At 43.6% G+C, this 16175-nt stretch overlaps 1 protein-coding gene across 6 annotated transcripts in view; it reads right to left on the minus strand.

The window, feature by feature from the left end:
* Window positions 1-260: 260 nt before the first annotated feature.
* The window catches only part of LOC308057944 (uncharacterized protein), a 54180-nt gene continuing 38265 nt past the window's right edge, over window positions 261-16175 (minus strand). The window contains exons 1-4 of one of the 6 annotated variants that reach the window (XM_080411960.1): window positions 12000-12498; window positions 6348-6472; window positions 2735-2961; window positions 261-1889 (exon numbers count right to left, since the gene is read on the minus strand). In XM_080411960.1, the coding sequence (XP_080268086.1) occupies window positions 1718-1889; window positions 2735-2961; window positions 6348-6472; window positions 12000-12039 (564 nt within the window). In that variant the 5' untranslated portion in view covers window positions 12040-12498 and the 3' untranslated portion in view covers window positions 261-1717. Of the gene's footprint in view, window positions 1890-2734; window positions 2962-6347; window positions 6473-7163; window positions 7507-11999; window positions 12499-16175 lie in introns of those variants that run through there. The other 5 variants (XM_080411961.1, XM_080411957.1, XM_080411959.1 and 2 more) reach the window with 5 other exon arrangements.

The following is a 16175-nucleotide window of genomic DNA, read 5'->3' on the forward strand; positions in this document are numbered from 1 at the left end:
GGCTTAAACCACATCAAGGGGATATAAAGAAGAAAAAGCTCTTGCTGACTTTTGATGACCGCATTAGAAGGAGCTGAACTGTACTTTGCAAGAAACTGCTTCTCCAGCTCTGACTAGACAGAGAACCAATGATAACGTAAGGCACGTCGGCTGGCAATGCAGGCAACATCTCAGGTTAAGTGACAGTTTCACAGCTTTTGAGGGGGATCTCTAGTCACAAAGAGATACTATATCAAAATATGAAATTAACATACTTTGGAGTGCATACAAAGAAATCATGTTTTAAGGGGAACTTGTAACAGCTGAAGACAGAGACTTGAAAACATACCCATATGAACCACACTAAGCTCTTCCAACAGCAGCATAGTCTCCTTGTAGGTTGAAGCTTGTAACCGGACATCCTCTGAAGGTGGGTCAGATGAGTGAGTTAAACCAGGGTCATCAGTTACTTCCACTGGTATGCTGACCTACAAAAAATACAGTACTTTCTGTAATTCCACTGTCTAGTATTACAGACCATTACAAATGCAGGAATGATTCATTCTCTCCTTCACAGCCCACAGATTTGTCTCAAATACAATAAAGCTGCATACCAGCAGCAATTTGTACATCTGGTTGATCACTACATAAACACTGCTCCCACCTAAGTGATTAAAAGCTGATAGAGACTGTTTATCAAGAAACTAGTTTTACAGTACCTCGTTCCTTTCACTCCTGGTTGTTGCTGCAGGTCTAGAAAACAAGAAATATATTTCAGTACTGAAATGCTTACTTTGCATTATGAATAATACCTACAGTTGCTTTGAAAACTTAATTGCAGAACTGAATTAAACTAAAATCTGGTATAGTAACTTTGCTAGATATAGTTCAAGACTGAAACAATTATTGTGTGCTATTAATGTCTACTGGAAGGCTAATTTTTCCGCAAGATATTAAGCAAATAGTTGAAATAACTGTTCCCTAAACTTCACGCAAAGTGACAGAAATCTTACAGCTACAGACATGTAGCTATACGCTTACGTGCATTCCCTGTTTAATACCAGGGGTTTAGCTCTCTTCAGTACCGAGAATCCTTCTCCTACAGGTCAATGAACTGTAATTTTGGATTCTCTGGTGTCCTGGGTCTGGCTGGGACGCAGTTTATTTTCTTCACAGCAGCCCACACAGGGCTGTGTGTTAGATTTCTGACCAAAACAGTGTTGATAACACACCAGATTTTTAGCTAGGGCTGAACAGTGTCAACAACTTCTCTTTCTCACTTTGCCACAACCCACACAAGTAAGTTCAGGGTGGGCAAGAAGTCAGGAGGGTACACAGCTGCAAGAGAAAAGGTGGAGCGGGGAGCAGGGCAAAAAATCCTGAGATACCTGCAGTGAAAAAACTGAGATACCTCACCCTTTTTAAACACATGAAATACTTCTATGCCTGTGCACACACACTCATGTAATTAATCAGAATTCGTGCACGTGACCTTATTGTTGACTTGGCCAGCATGTTCAAAAGCACTCTAAACAGAAGTGAAGTGTTTGTCAACACAAAGCGCATCAGGTAGTCACAGGAAAGAACAAGAAAGAACAAGAAAGAACATCAGGTGGTCACACGAAAGAACAAGAATCTTCATATGCATCAGGTTTACAAAAAACCTTAAACACACAACAAAACCCCAAACTTGCCTCTAGCTCTCAGGCCAATTTTTATCATTAAGTGAGTTTTATTTTCAACATTCCTTATATGCATACCTTCCTTCATCCTCAGATGTTTCACTGGAAGTGCTATCATCCGGTACTTGACCATGATTGCCACTGGAAGAGCTCATCTGCTGATGAGCCTTCTGCTTTGAAGGCTGTCTTTTACTTTCCTTTGCACCTTTGGCATTCAGGGCAATTTTACTGCATTACACAGAAAGAAAGAAAAAAAACAAAACACCAAGTGAGTAGGTTTATAAAAAAATATTTCTGTGAAACAGACATACTTAAGATGATGTCCAGAAACAACCGAGACAAAAAATAGCTATGATAAAATCACAGACTTGACTGTAAAGATCGTGGAATATGCCCAAGTATTTAAAACCCTTCCCCTAGAGTGAGGGGGACACGTGGAATCTGAGCTGGATCCAGGTTAAGCTGGACTATATCCAACAGCCACGTTACAGAAAGCATCTAGAGCAGAGATTCCTTTGAAGGACAGACAGAAAAAGCTCCTGCTTAGGTCTGCATAAAAATACGTGTGCCTTCTTTAGACTTTTGAGATTGGTTTGGTAATATCATCTTTTCCCCTCTCCCGACAAAGGGCATATTAACTTAATGAAAAGGAAAACACCAACTGCACGGAGATCACTAAAATCACCTAGAAAAGGGAGTAGTAGCAAACCCCAAGTTCCTACTTTTCTTTTCTAGGTGGCCATTTCCTACAAAAATAACTGCTTTTTCCAGTCTTCAGTTCTGGTTTTGAAGATGCATTTTACCTCAGTGTTGACATGGAAATCACAGGAATTTAGGTGGGCGTTTTCTTTTGTTTTCCCCTTTTCTTTTTTTAGAGCAGGCAATAAATTTGAACCTCCATCGTGCGCTTCATTTTGTCTAAAAAGAATTTTTCTTCATTTTTTGAGAAGCAGTGGACTACTCACTATGGCTTTCACCACTGAGGAAACTACTTCAACTACCACAGTATCAGAAAACCTAAGACACTTACATAGTACTACAAATAAGAGCTAGAGATTATTTCCTTAGCTTACCCTTTCATTGGCATTTTAATCAATTTTGAGCTCTCCCCAGATGAAAAACTCTTTTTGTCTTTTTCTTCTATCGTGTTTTCATTCTCCATTTTCAAACAGTCATTCTTCCTTACAGTAATCTTTTGTTTCATTTGCCGATTAGTGATGTTATTTAATTTATCCACACATTCCTGTTTTGCCACGGCCTGCACTTTTGAACATCTTTGTTTGCTTTTTTCCTTCTTAACCTATAAAAACAAAGTTAAGCTTCACGTATTTCTAGAAGACAGAAACACCACATCCAAGATTGATTAATTCAGAGTTTACCCCTGAAATAATATAAAATGATCTTTTTTTTAATTCATAGAGAAGCATTTTCACAAAACTACACTACAAGGTGTATTATGCCATTGAAAGTACTTTGAATTCACTCATGATGCAAGACATAACAAAAATACAGCCCTTAGAAAGAAAACAATAGTGTCTCTTAAAACATGAACAAGAAAAAAGTGAAAACAGTACTGATGGACAAAGCGTTAGGAGGACTGCACAATGTTCGTTGTAACACCACCAGAAAAAAATCAAGTGGAACTGCGAACAAGGGGAGGAAAGAAAAAAAGATCCCAAACCCACAAACACAACTGGTTTCACAGGAAAGAGGAATTTTAGTGAAAGGCAATGAAGACACACCACGCAGATATCACAGCACATGAATTATTAGTCAGGACCCTGTTCAGAAGCTATTTTCATTCTTTGATTCAGAATCAGAACCTGGATTTCTTTTTATGGCAATGAAGAGATAACTACTTGCACTGGAACCAAGTGCCACCTATTGTTAAACTGGAACAATAATGCATTCCGTTTTCCAAAAATGGGGAAAAAAGACAACTCTCTACTGCTCTCTTTATTCACCAGTCACCAATTTAATTAGAACAAACCCCAATTTGTAGGAAGCATCCTCCTTTAATGATGAATAGCTAAAGTGAACAGGACCGTTGATCCAGAGCGAGATTAAAGAATAAAGAGTAGCAGGTGAACCACCTCTTTTAGCAGCTGTACCTTCTCTTTCTCCAAAGCCAGGAATACTATTTGCAGCATTCCTACCCTACCCTTAAATCTTCCCGTATCTTGTTTTAGTTCTTCATCAAGATTCCTTTTCAGCATGACGTATGATTGCTGAGCATTTGCAAAAAGTCTTTCCATTTCTGTTTCTCCTATTTTGTTGTTAATAAAGCAGTCCCTGGGAAAATCATCACTAAATCCAGAGTCTTTTCCAAGTTTCCTCTGTTACAGAAAGTGCATTTTCATCACATGTAGAAACTGGTCTTATTTTAGGAATAATATTAGAAATGTCATCCAAAAGACTTGTTTTAAAGCTGTATCTCAGGGAGTATTCAGGACTTCCCACTGCATTTCAACTACTTTCAGTTTCATTCTCTTCCATTTCCATACAAGGCATTTTTTTCTCTCTCTTTCTCTCTCCCTCCTTCTGCTAGAGGCATCTTTGTATCATCGATATTGTTTGTGCAATCTTCTTCATCTGTACTCCAGGTATCTTCCATGTTTGCATTTCAGTTATCTTGATCAGAAAGGACACCAAGACTCGGAATACAGTTTCCATTTTGGGTACTTTTCCACCTAGCATAAGTTTAATATCTCCAAATTCACTTTACTTTCTAAGCTGTTACTTGATTCCGTTGCATGAGATGAAACAACATGAGAACTCTTCAATTCAGCACTGAAGCCATCTTCTGACATTTCTTCCACAAGGGAAGTAGTTCTCCCAGTTTCATTAATTTCACCAAGCAGCTGCTTTAGCTCTGCTGTAACATTTTTACAATTTGTTTTCAATTCCCTTTTCTCATTTTCAACCCACATTCTTGCATATCTTTCTTTCCAAGGTCTTGGACTTAACTGCTTGTCAGCACTGTGCAATTCCTCATTTTCTGCTGTGAAATTTCTGATGTAAAACTTCTGCCTTACCAGTGTGGTTTTCATGTGCTGTTTTTTTCTATCAAGTTGGTAGTTTCTAAAATATATTTATCCTTAAGTAAACAGGTACAGACAGAAAGATTATCAAGAAAAATTACTACAGTTAATCTATGCAATTTCTGTTGCAAACTCATCCTATAATAGAAATAAGGCATTTTGAAAGCCATTTTCATTAAAAAAAATCAAGGGACACTAAATGAAAGGTTCACTGCACACCATCTTCTTAACAAGAGAAGGACTCAGAGACAGCAGTTTCTTGGGTTAGGTTTGCCTAGGCATTAGGGTTGCTTTTACCTTTTAGCCTGCTTGCTTGCTGTAACTGCTGGCATTTGTCACAGAGCATGTTTATTTTTCACGGTTTATTGCTTTAATACCATTTTTCATTAAAACTGCCAACATTTTCCTCACCTACCCTCCTCCCTCCATCGCGCTCTACCGTCTGGCATTGTACAGTCCCCGGCCACCTAAGCTAACCCAACGGGAATGAACATGACAAGCTTCTTACTGTTCACCACACGGAGAACTGGCTAAGGGAGGATTATTTCTTCACCCAAGCTTCAGAAATAATGAATTCCACTCCAAGGTGCAAAGGAAAGGATTTATTAGGGGAACCTGCCTGCTCCTGCCCTCATCCCAGGAATCAGGAACCCAAGCTCGCAGGAAAACCGCACCACACCTTAATCCTACCCAGCCCCCTCAAGTCCCTGTCCCCACGCTCTGTTTCTCAACAGCACCGACGGCTTCTGCCCCGTGTCACAGTCCTGCCCACACGCCCCTTCCCCTCGTGGTGCCTCCTGAAGAGGGCCTGCAGCCTTGGTGTCCCAGCGGGCTGAGACCGTCATGCTCCTCGCGCTCCTCTCGTCAGCCAGGCCCTGTTCTCCCGCGGCAAAGACCCCTCCGCTCACAAGAGGGAAGGAGCACCTCAGCCAGACACCACCTGTCTCACCCTCCCCCTTCCCAAGCTCACTGGCCAACTACTACCACCTTGCAACAGGCTTAAGTCCTGCGCTTTGCCTGTTGGAATTAGGCACGTCCCTCTCTCGTGACGCCCGGCTGTGGGGTGGAAATCATTTGCTACGCTGTCCCTTCGGGTGTTCGTTCCAGAGGACGCCAGACCCCGCTGTGCAGCCCTGCCCCGCACACCCGCCACAAGCAGGACGCCTGCCTTATTCCCCTCTAGGATACCCTCTGAGAAAACCCTTTTCAAACACTTCACGTGGCCAAACAAGAGCGTATTTTGCAGAGGCTGGGGAAGCATCAGAAAGGTCGCGATATTTCAAGGTGTTCTCTTTGATCTTTGTCTTACAAAGAGGAAGACCGGCATGTTTCATCAAACAGATCAGCATATTATAGACAAATCTCCCTCTTCACTTGAACGTGCATTTTGCACAGGCAATAAAACCCACATTTGGTGGCACTGTTTCTCAGCAGTGCACAAGAGGAGAAACACCGCTCAAAATTTAAGCAAACCAACTGAAAACAACAAGCATCCGACATAGTGACAAGGATTTAACCCCACCATAAGAAGACTGTATCCAACTTTATTTCGGACGGTAAACACAGCCTTCACCTACAGGACGTCCCTTCTGCATTATTCATTGACTGGTAAGTTTTCTTTACCTTAGTGTATAATACAGCCTACTGAATCAGACTGCAATCCAAAATATTTGGGTTTACATACCCGCACACCATAATATTCAATGCCATCTTTCATGTCTTCTTTTTCAGCTGATGATGACATATGAAAGGTAGATCCCGAGTTCTCACCTGCAGTGAAAAACCACACATTTTTATAACCATCAAGACTTCATATTACTTATTTACACCTAGAGTGCATCCTGAATCATCCTACTTGTGACAAAAAACTTAACACAAAATAAAAAAAAATACTACATGCAGGACTGACCGTTTAGTAAAGGAGAAATCCTTCAGATGAGAGTTCTACGCCAACAGCAAAACTTCCCTGCCATTCTACACTCCAGATGCTCAAGAGACAGCGTCGCAAACTACAGGCAGAAGCCCTTCACAACAAACCCTGAACTTTCAGTCACGTTTTAGCTCCTAGGCAAAGCGTAACAGTAAGGTATCAAAAATTAAGACGGGGGGAAAAGTGCTTGGCCAGATCATAGCTTTCTTCTGCTACGTTATCATCCAAGAATGTCCAGGTGTTCAGACAGGTCAGCCCTAAACCACATACACTTTCAGCACTATGCCACAAGAACCCGAACCCAAAGAGATACAAACACATCCAAAGGGCACACGTAACGCAAACAAGGTAACTTCCTTTACAACTTGCCGGCAAGCGCCGTGACAGCTGGTGTTAATTAACAAATACTAAGCACTTCATTGCTATAGCGCGCACCCACACCGTAAGTGCATTCCTAAGGCAGACATCGATAAAAGCTCACTTCAGCCTGTACGTGTTTACAGACAAACATTTAGTCCACCAGGAAGTTACCGGTGTGGCGCTCCCCTGAAACAATCCGTGAGCGCGCTCCGTGTCTGTCTGCAGCTGGAAGCAACACACCAGGTGATCCTTCTTCCGGACTTTCAGAATCCGTCTGTAGAGCATAAAACACGGGCGTGAGCATCGGTACAAATTCTCAACTCATTTCTACGCAAAATGTTCCTGCTAAGCCAACTTGCACAGCATGGAATCACAAAAGCCTTTGATCAGCCCCTTGGAAAGGGCACGTCAAGACACAGTATATTGGAAAATCACAGCAGACTTGTGTGTTTTCAGATCTTAGGCAAAAACCTCACAACTCATCTAAACTAGTCTGTCACGCTGGCAAACTGCACAGCCGCAAGGGAGAATTAACACGGTAACTCGAGCTGTGGGTTGCCAACCCGTAACTGTAGGTCTGGGGGGGACCCAACTTTCGGACTGAACTGGTACCCGATACTCAAATTTGTGCTGACGTTCCCCAGGCACACGTCCTGCAGTGGGGAGCGAACACATTGCTACTCCCAGTTGCAAGGGTTGAACAAAGACGAGCAAGACAAAGCTTACAGAAACCAAGGCTACAAAAAAAAAAAAACCCAAAACAACCCAGCAGCGTTTTAGCCTTGTATTTTTAAGAAGCGGGTGGGGAAGAGTTCCTTCTTCCTCACAAGAGAAGTCAGAGGGGGTAAGCTACAGACTCTGCCCGCTTTCTTCTAACCCATTCCCACAGACAGGAAGAACTAAAAGGGCAAACACAGCCAGCACGTGTGGTATTTCTGTTGAACGCTACTCTCAAAAAGGGCCAAAACGGTAGAAAGGCTCTTTCCCAAAGCAGCTCATCATCTAGGCTGCAGACCCTAAGGGCAACCACTGAACACGTCAGCGGAATAGAGTTGTGTGGTGAAAAAGCAACAATCCCGCCAGCCCCGCTGAGGAGCTCAGACTATTTTAAGCAGCAAGAAACTTCACTGCCGCAATACTGTACCAGAAACCCAACTCCAAGGGCCAGCTGCCATGAGACCCAAATCATTAGCTCGACCTACCTTCACCCCAAGCCTCGCTGAACAGCTAGCACACAGCACAAGTATTTCAAGGGCCCCCAGTTACAAACATACAGCAGAACCAGGAGAAGGGGAAATAAGCCTCAGCCGCGGCAGGGCCCAAGCTCCGAGTGCTTCTGGATCTCGCTCCCCACCCCCGCCCCACTGGGAACCCCGGTGTCCTTCACGGGAAATACCTCAGAATCCCAGGGAGATTCAGCACCTTCCTCTTCCTCTGCTCCCACCGCAGTCAGGGCACCTACAAAGGCAGTAAGAGGTGAGACACTGAGCCCTTCTATTTCACTCTGCTTTTCCCCATCACCCCTGCGCCCAAAAGATGCACAGCGGTTCTGTTGCTGAGGACAAACTAAGCAGTGAGTGTTGAATTCAAGGGTTTCTTCACACCCAGCACACAACAGACCACGGTACTTCCTTTGGATCGCCACCTCTCTTGCCTCCTCTCCAGCAGGAGATGGCTATGCACAAAGCTTTGCTGCTAGAGAGGGACGCAACATTCTTCGCACAAGAAAAGCGAGCAAGACAGGAAGAAAATCCGGAACATCATAAAAATACAAAAGGGTCTACTATTGATGAATCACAGGGCCAGCCTCGCTTTTGGCATTTTCTCCTGTAGGCGACTCCTTTTACAAACTTTCATTGTCTACGTGCTACTCCTAGAAGCCTCTCCACCCACGTACAGCAGCGGGTGGTCAGTCGGTCAGACAGACGGGGCTGCTCCTACTCTCCTTCCATGAAGGTACGCTTACCAGACTTCTTCTGTCACTTCACCAATGTTCACTCAGGTCACAAACAGAAAAATGCAGGCAGCTTCCTACCATGCAATTTGATACGCGCCATCACTCCCATCATGTAACATGGACACCACAATTTTGCTTAGAAGATAAGACTTAGATGTGGATGCAGGAGAGCTGTGACACCTCCCCTGTGCACAGCACAGGCTGAATGACCAGCTTTTCTGGTCAACTGTATCTGCCTGAAAGCTGGATAAAAGCAGACCTGCGAGCACCCAGGGTTTTGTTTTGTACGGGCCTTCTAAGGATGCAAGTCACATTCTCTGTTCAGAGTACGTAGGTGTCTTAGTCTTCTGGATTCTGTTTCAGAGTGCAGTCACTTCAAAATTAGGCGCCATGCTGCTAGAATGAAAAGCAACCCTTAACTCCTCTTCAGCCTTGCCCGTCACGGTCAACAGGAAGGTGTTCAGCAGCAGCTATTTGAGCCTGAAGTCTCCCTTTTTAGGTAAGATTTTAACAACATTGGAGCCCCTAAGAATCCTTTTCCACAGGGTTTAATCAATCTTGACATTTCTGTATGATGGGTACAGAACAAGGAAGAAGCAGGAAAGATGAAAGGCTACAGTGTTCTTCTATCTGCAAAATTCCAGTTCTCATCGTGTCGGTAACTCTAGTCAGTTAATTATTTTTCCAACCACTGGAAAAATAACTCAAAAACATAAACTAAAAAGATAAGGACTTCTCCCATTAGCTGTTGCAAGTAAAATTTCTTCTTTCCTTGGAGCAGTAATTCACGAGTCTATTTTCTGCCAACACTGGCTTCTATTGGCTTCTGTCAACACTGTGAAAGAGGAGGACTCCTCACTGTCAAGAGTTCTTCACTTTTAGCACAGGGAGAAAGTCTTAGTTAAAACACTGGCAGAACCCTACTCCAAGGCTTCTGAAGAGCCCACCATTCAAAAAAACGTATATAAAAAATTCACAGGGTAAACCAGATTCCAGTATTTTTGCCTGTCATTTATTGCTACCATGCATTTTTATTAACGGATGCCTGCAGTGCAGCGCATACAAAAAGATGCAAATCCCCCACCTTTTACTCTGGTCTGCTCTCTAGCTAGCATTGAAAAATGACTTCTGGTCATCTTAGTTCTTTCCAATTAGTCCTCACCTCTCCACTCTATTCTGAGACTTCCCTCCTCATAAATTGTCTTACATAATGACTTTTGGCAGATTGCAGTGGACAGCAGCTACTCTTCTATGCAGAAAACACGAGAACACCACTACTTTGCCTCAAAAATAGATTTTAAGGATGTATTACTATGCAACAGTAACAAAGTAAATAGGATGGGAAATTCCAGCTCTCACTGAACATTTAATTGTGAAAGATACTGTACCTGTTCTCCAGATTTATGAAATCAAGTTGTCAAGGATGGCATTTCAACCCTTTTAGAGTCAGAAATATTTGCGCTGCAGGAATCATGATGCTTTGCTGAAGCAACCTAAATTCCTTAAACCCAAATCCAAACATAAACTGTTTGAAAGAAAGAAATTTTTACATCTACACCTACTTCTTAGCACCCGACCTTCAAGGTAACATATGGCTAAAAACCAGCATGACGCAGGTGAATAAAGCCACACAGGAAAAACAGCCGACATGAAATGAGCCACGAAAAGGCAACCTTTCTGTGTTTGTAATATCGTAACATACTGGTCCGTTGTGGGGCTACACTTCACGTTACCGTGGAATACAGACATAACCAAAACTCAAGTTTTAACCGAACAACCTCTAACAAGTATTTGTGTGTCTTACCAGAACACTGTCACTGCAAAATAAAGGGCAAGAGAGGACCTGTTGCTTACCCATTGCAAATACAGGAGAGGGAGAAGAGCGAGAGGAGAAGGAGGAAGATACATCTCCTAGAGAGAAGTTTCATCTCTATTATTGTCAAAAGAACAACAATACTGGTTTTTTTCTTCGCCTAAAGCAAAGATGCCAAAGAACTTGTAACTTCTAAGTATAGAACACAAATAGTTCCAAGTCCGCTTACTTTTCTGCATATCTGTTCACCTCTCTCTGGTTTATATTGTCAATAGACAGTTGTAGAAACTCTAAAACCTGAATGGCAAATTGTTTCTCATCCGATTAACAAGTGTGGTTAATACAAAATACAACACAAATTATCAACTATACAAATCAATAAACCTCAGAACAAAGAAACAAAAAAACCCCATTAAGGTTACATATCCTCTCTCCAATACATAGCCGACCAGCTAGCCGCCTCAACTTTAGCCTTGTTTCCAAAGAAAAAAGAATTCCTGACAACACGCTGACACTAATTTCCTCCCATCTTGTCTCTCTTCCTCACCTCCCTCCCCTGCCTCTGAGCCTGCTGGTCATTTTCCATGAAACAAGAGAGGGAAGCCTCAGAGGAACGTGTTTGTACATGTTTCAAAACAACTGCCAGGCAGGTAGAGATAAAGCCAGGCAAGTAATATTTCCTGAAAACTACAGCTACGGCACGAGCCCAAGAATTACCCTTTGTGGCTCACGGGCAGCTCCTGGACAGCCTAGCCTACAGATCCCTAGCCTGGAATCAGCCACAGCACATGCTCAAAGGACCAAGACAATCAGGAGGGGGGGGGGGGGGGTGAGCCACGGAAAGAAAAGCAGACTTCAGGACTGCCTGAAAAGGGGAGATGACAGCAAGTACGGTGTAGGAAGCGTACATCACGGAAGGGTATGGACAGTGCTGAACAGCAGACTAGAGGAGGGAGCAAACACATACACCGAGGATTATTTCAGTACACCTTCTGCTCCCGGGATGCCTTGCTAGAGCCATTCATTTCGTATTAGAAAGAAAATTGCAAGTACAATGGGTCTGTTCATAAAAGAACACTACAAAGAGATTGTTATGAACACCTTCAATATCTTCTGCGTGTCCTAAACCAAATTCCTCCAACAGATCCGCAAAACAAATCAATCAGATGCTTTATTAAATACTCCCATCTAGAAAGATTACAAAGCTAAACCCAGAACTACATGCCGTGAACATTACCTGATTTCTGCTGCATTTTTTTAGGAGAGGTTTCATTCATTTCCAAAACAGATTCAGGGGTCTTCAGCTATGAAAGACAATCCAATGACAAAAAAAAAAAAAAAAAAAAAAAAAAAAAAAAAAATTCAGACTTGAAGTAACTACATAATATTTAACGAGCAGGACAAGTAGTCAGTCTGACACGAACAAATACTTACCTGGGAATTGTCGGGGTTCTCCAAAATGCCTGGAGGTAAAAAATGTTTTGGAAAGTGTTATTTCATTTAATTGAAGGCACCTTTCACTCCATTCAACATCAGCAGTTTCTACAACTAAGTATTACTCGCAAGCTTTATTCCATCGAGACTGCGATACTTAACATTCAATCTACTTCAACATCCAGCATTTGTATCAGTATACAAGAAATGGACAATGCACGCTTCCCATCGTGCGCCTTGGATTTAAGAAACAATACTCACAGAACCAGGACAAGCCATAGGAAGCAGTAAGGACATGCTTGTTAGCACAACAAGATCAAAATACTTCTTTTGAGGAGCTGAACCCTGCCTTCTACAAAGATCATTTCAAAAGCCAAAGCTGGTCTGCTGTAACGAACTACCGTAAAACAGTCCAGCAGCACTACGACTGCGATTATCCTACAAGTGTTTAATGTTGAGGAGTGTTTTCCTTTCCATCGATGGGACAGAGGAAACGTGGGTGCAGACACAGACACCTCATACACATCATTCAATGAGGTAGAAGCAAACTAGTTCTTATCAGGTTGTTCGGGTCCAGCTTGTGTGGAAAGGAAAAAAACCAACCCATTACAATTGGTTGTAATCTGCATTTATAGCACAGTTCCAAATATGTAATTTTTAAAAAATTTTTGTCCAACATGGAAATCATTTACAAACCCACACAATCTACTGGCCCACCTATATTTCTCAAGTCCTCTGCTTTAGTCATCTTACAGTTTGAGTCCTCTCATGAAAGAAGTGCATGAAATGTTACTAAGAATGGCTCCACAGCATTATTTTCATGTTTACAAAAACGGTTAAAAAGCAAACAGCATTTGATTTCAGTAAACTTGGTGGTCTAGCAGTATAGAAAAACCTTAGAAAGATTAGCGTAATCACCTTTTACCTCCTTTTTACACCGATTTTAAACTTCTCTCAGTAGAATCATACAAAGCACGACAACTACTCAGCAAGGGGATTTACAAGCTCCCAGGAGCTTTTAAAGTTTTGCTTCCAGCTTACTAAACTAAAACTGGATTCGCTTCTTCAGCTATTCTATTGTACTTACACTACAAGCAGGACTGACCGTTTAGTAAAGGAGAAATCCTTCAGATGAGAGTTCTACGCCAACAGCAAAACTTCCCTGCCATTCTACACTCCAGATGCTCAAGAGACAGCGTCGCAAACTACAGGCAGAAGCCCTTCACAACAAACCCTGAACTTTCAGTCACGTTTTAGCTCCTAGGCAAAGCGTAACAGTAAGGTATCAAAAATTAAGACGGGGGGAAAAGTGCTTGGCCAGATCATAGCTTTCTTCTGCTACGTTATCATCCAAGAATGTCCAGGTGTTCAGACAGGTCAGCCCTAAACCACATACACTTTCAGCACTATGCCACAAGAACCCGAACCCAAAGAGATACAAACACATCCAAAGGGCACACGTAACGCAAACAAGGTAACTTCCTTTACAACTTGCCAGCAAGCGCCGTGACAGCTGGTGTTAATTAACAAATACTAAGCACTTCATTGCTATAGCGCGCACCCACACCGTAAGTGCATTCCTAAGGCAGACATCGATAAAAGCTCACTTCAGCCTGTACGTGTTTACAGACAAACATTTAGTCCACCAGGAAGTTACCGGTGTGGCGCTCCCCTGAAACAATCCGTGAGCGCGCTCCGTGTCTGTCTGCAGCTGGAAGCAACACACCAGGTGATCCTTCTTCCGGACTTTCAGAATCCGTCTGTAGAGCATAAAACACGGGCGTGAGCATCGGTACAAATTCTCAACTCATTTCTACGCAAAATGTTCCTGCTAAGCCAACTTGCACAGCATGGAATCACAAAAGCCTTTGATCAGCCCCTTGGAAAGGGCACGTCAAGACACAGTATATTGGAAAATCACAGCAGACTTGTGTGTTTTCAGATCTTAGGCAAAAACCTCACAACTCATCTAAACTAGTCTGTCACGCTGGCAAACTGCACAGCCGCAAGGGAGAATTAACACGGTAACTCGAGCTGTGGGTTGCCAACCCGTAACTGCAGGTCTGGGGGGGACCCAACTTTCGGACTGAACTGGTACCCGATACTCAAATTTGTGCTGACGTTCCCCAGGCACACGTCCTGCAGTGGGGAGCGAACACATTGCTACTCCCAGTTGCAAGGGTTGAACAAAGACGAGCAAGACAAAGCTTACAGAAACCAAGGCTACAAAAAAAAAAAAACCCAAAACAACCCAGCAGCGTTTTAGCCTTGTATTTTTAAGAAGCGGGTGGGGAAGAGTTCCTTCTTCCTCACAAGAGAAGTCAGAGGGCGTAAGCTACAGACTCTGCCCGCTTTCTTCTAACCCATTCCCACAGACAGGAAGAACTAAAAGGGCAAACACAGCCAGCACGTGTGGTATTTCTGTTGAACGCTACTCTCAAAAAGGGCCAAAACGGTAGAAAGGCTCTTTCCCAAAGCAGCTCATCATCTAGGCTGCAGACCCTAAGGGCAACCACTGAACACGTCAGCGGAATAGAGTTGTGTGGTGAAAAAGCAACAATCCCGCCAGCCCCGCTGAGAAGCTCAGACTATTTTAAGCAGCAAGAAACTTCACTGCCGCAATACTGTACCAGAAACCCAACTCCAAGGGCCAGCTGCCATGAGACCCAAATCATTAGCTCGACCTACCTTCACCCCAAGCCTCGCTGAACAGCTAGCACACAGCACAAGTATTTCAAGGGCCCCCAGTTACAAACATACAGCAGAACCAGGAGAAGGGGAAATAAGCCTCAGCCGCGGCAGGGCCCAAGCTCCGAGTGCTTCTGGATCTCGCTCCCCACCCCCGCCCCACTGGGAACCCCGGTGTCCTTCACGGGAAATACCTCAGAATCCCAGGGAGATTCAGCACCTTCCTCTTCCTCTGCTCCCACCGCAGTCAGGGCACCTACAAAGGCAGTAAGAGGTGAGACACTGAGCCCTTCTATTTCACTCTGCTTTTCCCCATCACCCCTGCGCCCAAAAGATGCACAGCGGTTCTGTTGCTGAGGACAAACTAAGCAGTGAGTGTTGAATTCAAGGGTTTCTTCACACCCAGCACACAACAGACCACGGTACTTCCTTTGGATCGCCACCTCTCTTGCCTCCTCTCCAGCAGGAGATGGCTATGCACAAAGCTTTGCTGCTAGAGAGGGACGCAACATTCTTCGCACAAGAAAAGCGAGCAAGACAGGAAGAAAATCCGGAACATCATAAAAATACAAAAGGGTCTACTATTGATGAATCACAGGGCCAGCCTCGCTTTTGGCATTTTCTCCTGTAGGCGACTCCTTTTACAAACTTTCATTGTCTACGTGCTACTCCTAGAAGCCTCTCCACCCACGTACAGCAGCGGGTGGTCAGTCGGTCAGACAGACGGGGCTGCTCCTACTCTCCTTCCATGAAGGTACGCTTACCAGACTTCTTCTGTCACTTCACCAATGTTCACTCAGGTCACAAACAGAAAAATGCAGGCAGCTTCCTACCATGCAATTTGATACGCGCCATCACTCCCATCATGTAACATGGACACCACAATTTTGCTTAGAAGATAAGACTTAGATGTGGATGCAGGAGAGCTGTGACACCTCCCCTGTGCACAGCACAGGCTGAATGACCAGCTTTTCTGGTCAACTGTATCTGCCTGAAAGCTGGATAAAAGCAGACCTGCGAGCACCCAGGGTTTTGTTTTGTACGGGCCTTCTAAGGATGCAAGTCACATTCTCTGTTCAGAGTACGTAGGTGTCTTCGTCTTCTGGATTCTGTTTCAGAGTGCAGTCACTTCAAAATTAGGCGCCATGCTGCTAGAATGAAAAGCAACCCTTAACTCCTCTTCAGCCTTGCCCGTCACGGTCAACAGGAAGGTGTTCAGCAGCAGCTATTTGAGCCTGAAGTCTCCCTTTTTAGGTAAGATTTTAACAACATTGGAGCCCCTAAGAATCCT

The sequence above is a fragment of the Falco punctatus genome (genome assembly GCF_963210335.1).
Source record: "Falco punctatus genome assembly, contig: scaffold_27, whole genome shotgun sequence".
NCBI lineage: Eukaryota > Metazoa > Chordata > Aves > Falconiformes > Falconidae > Falco > Falco punctatus.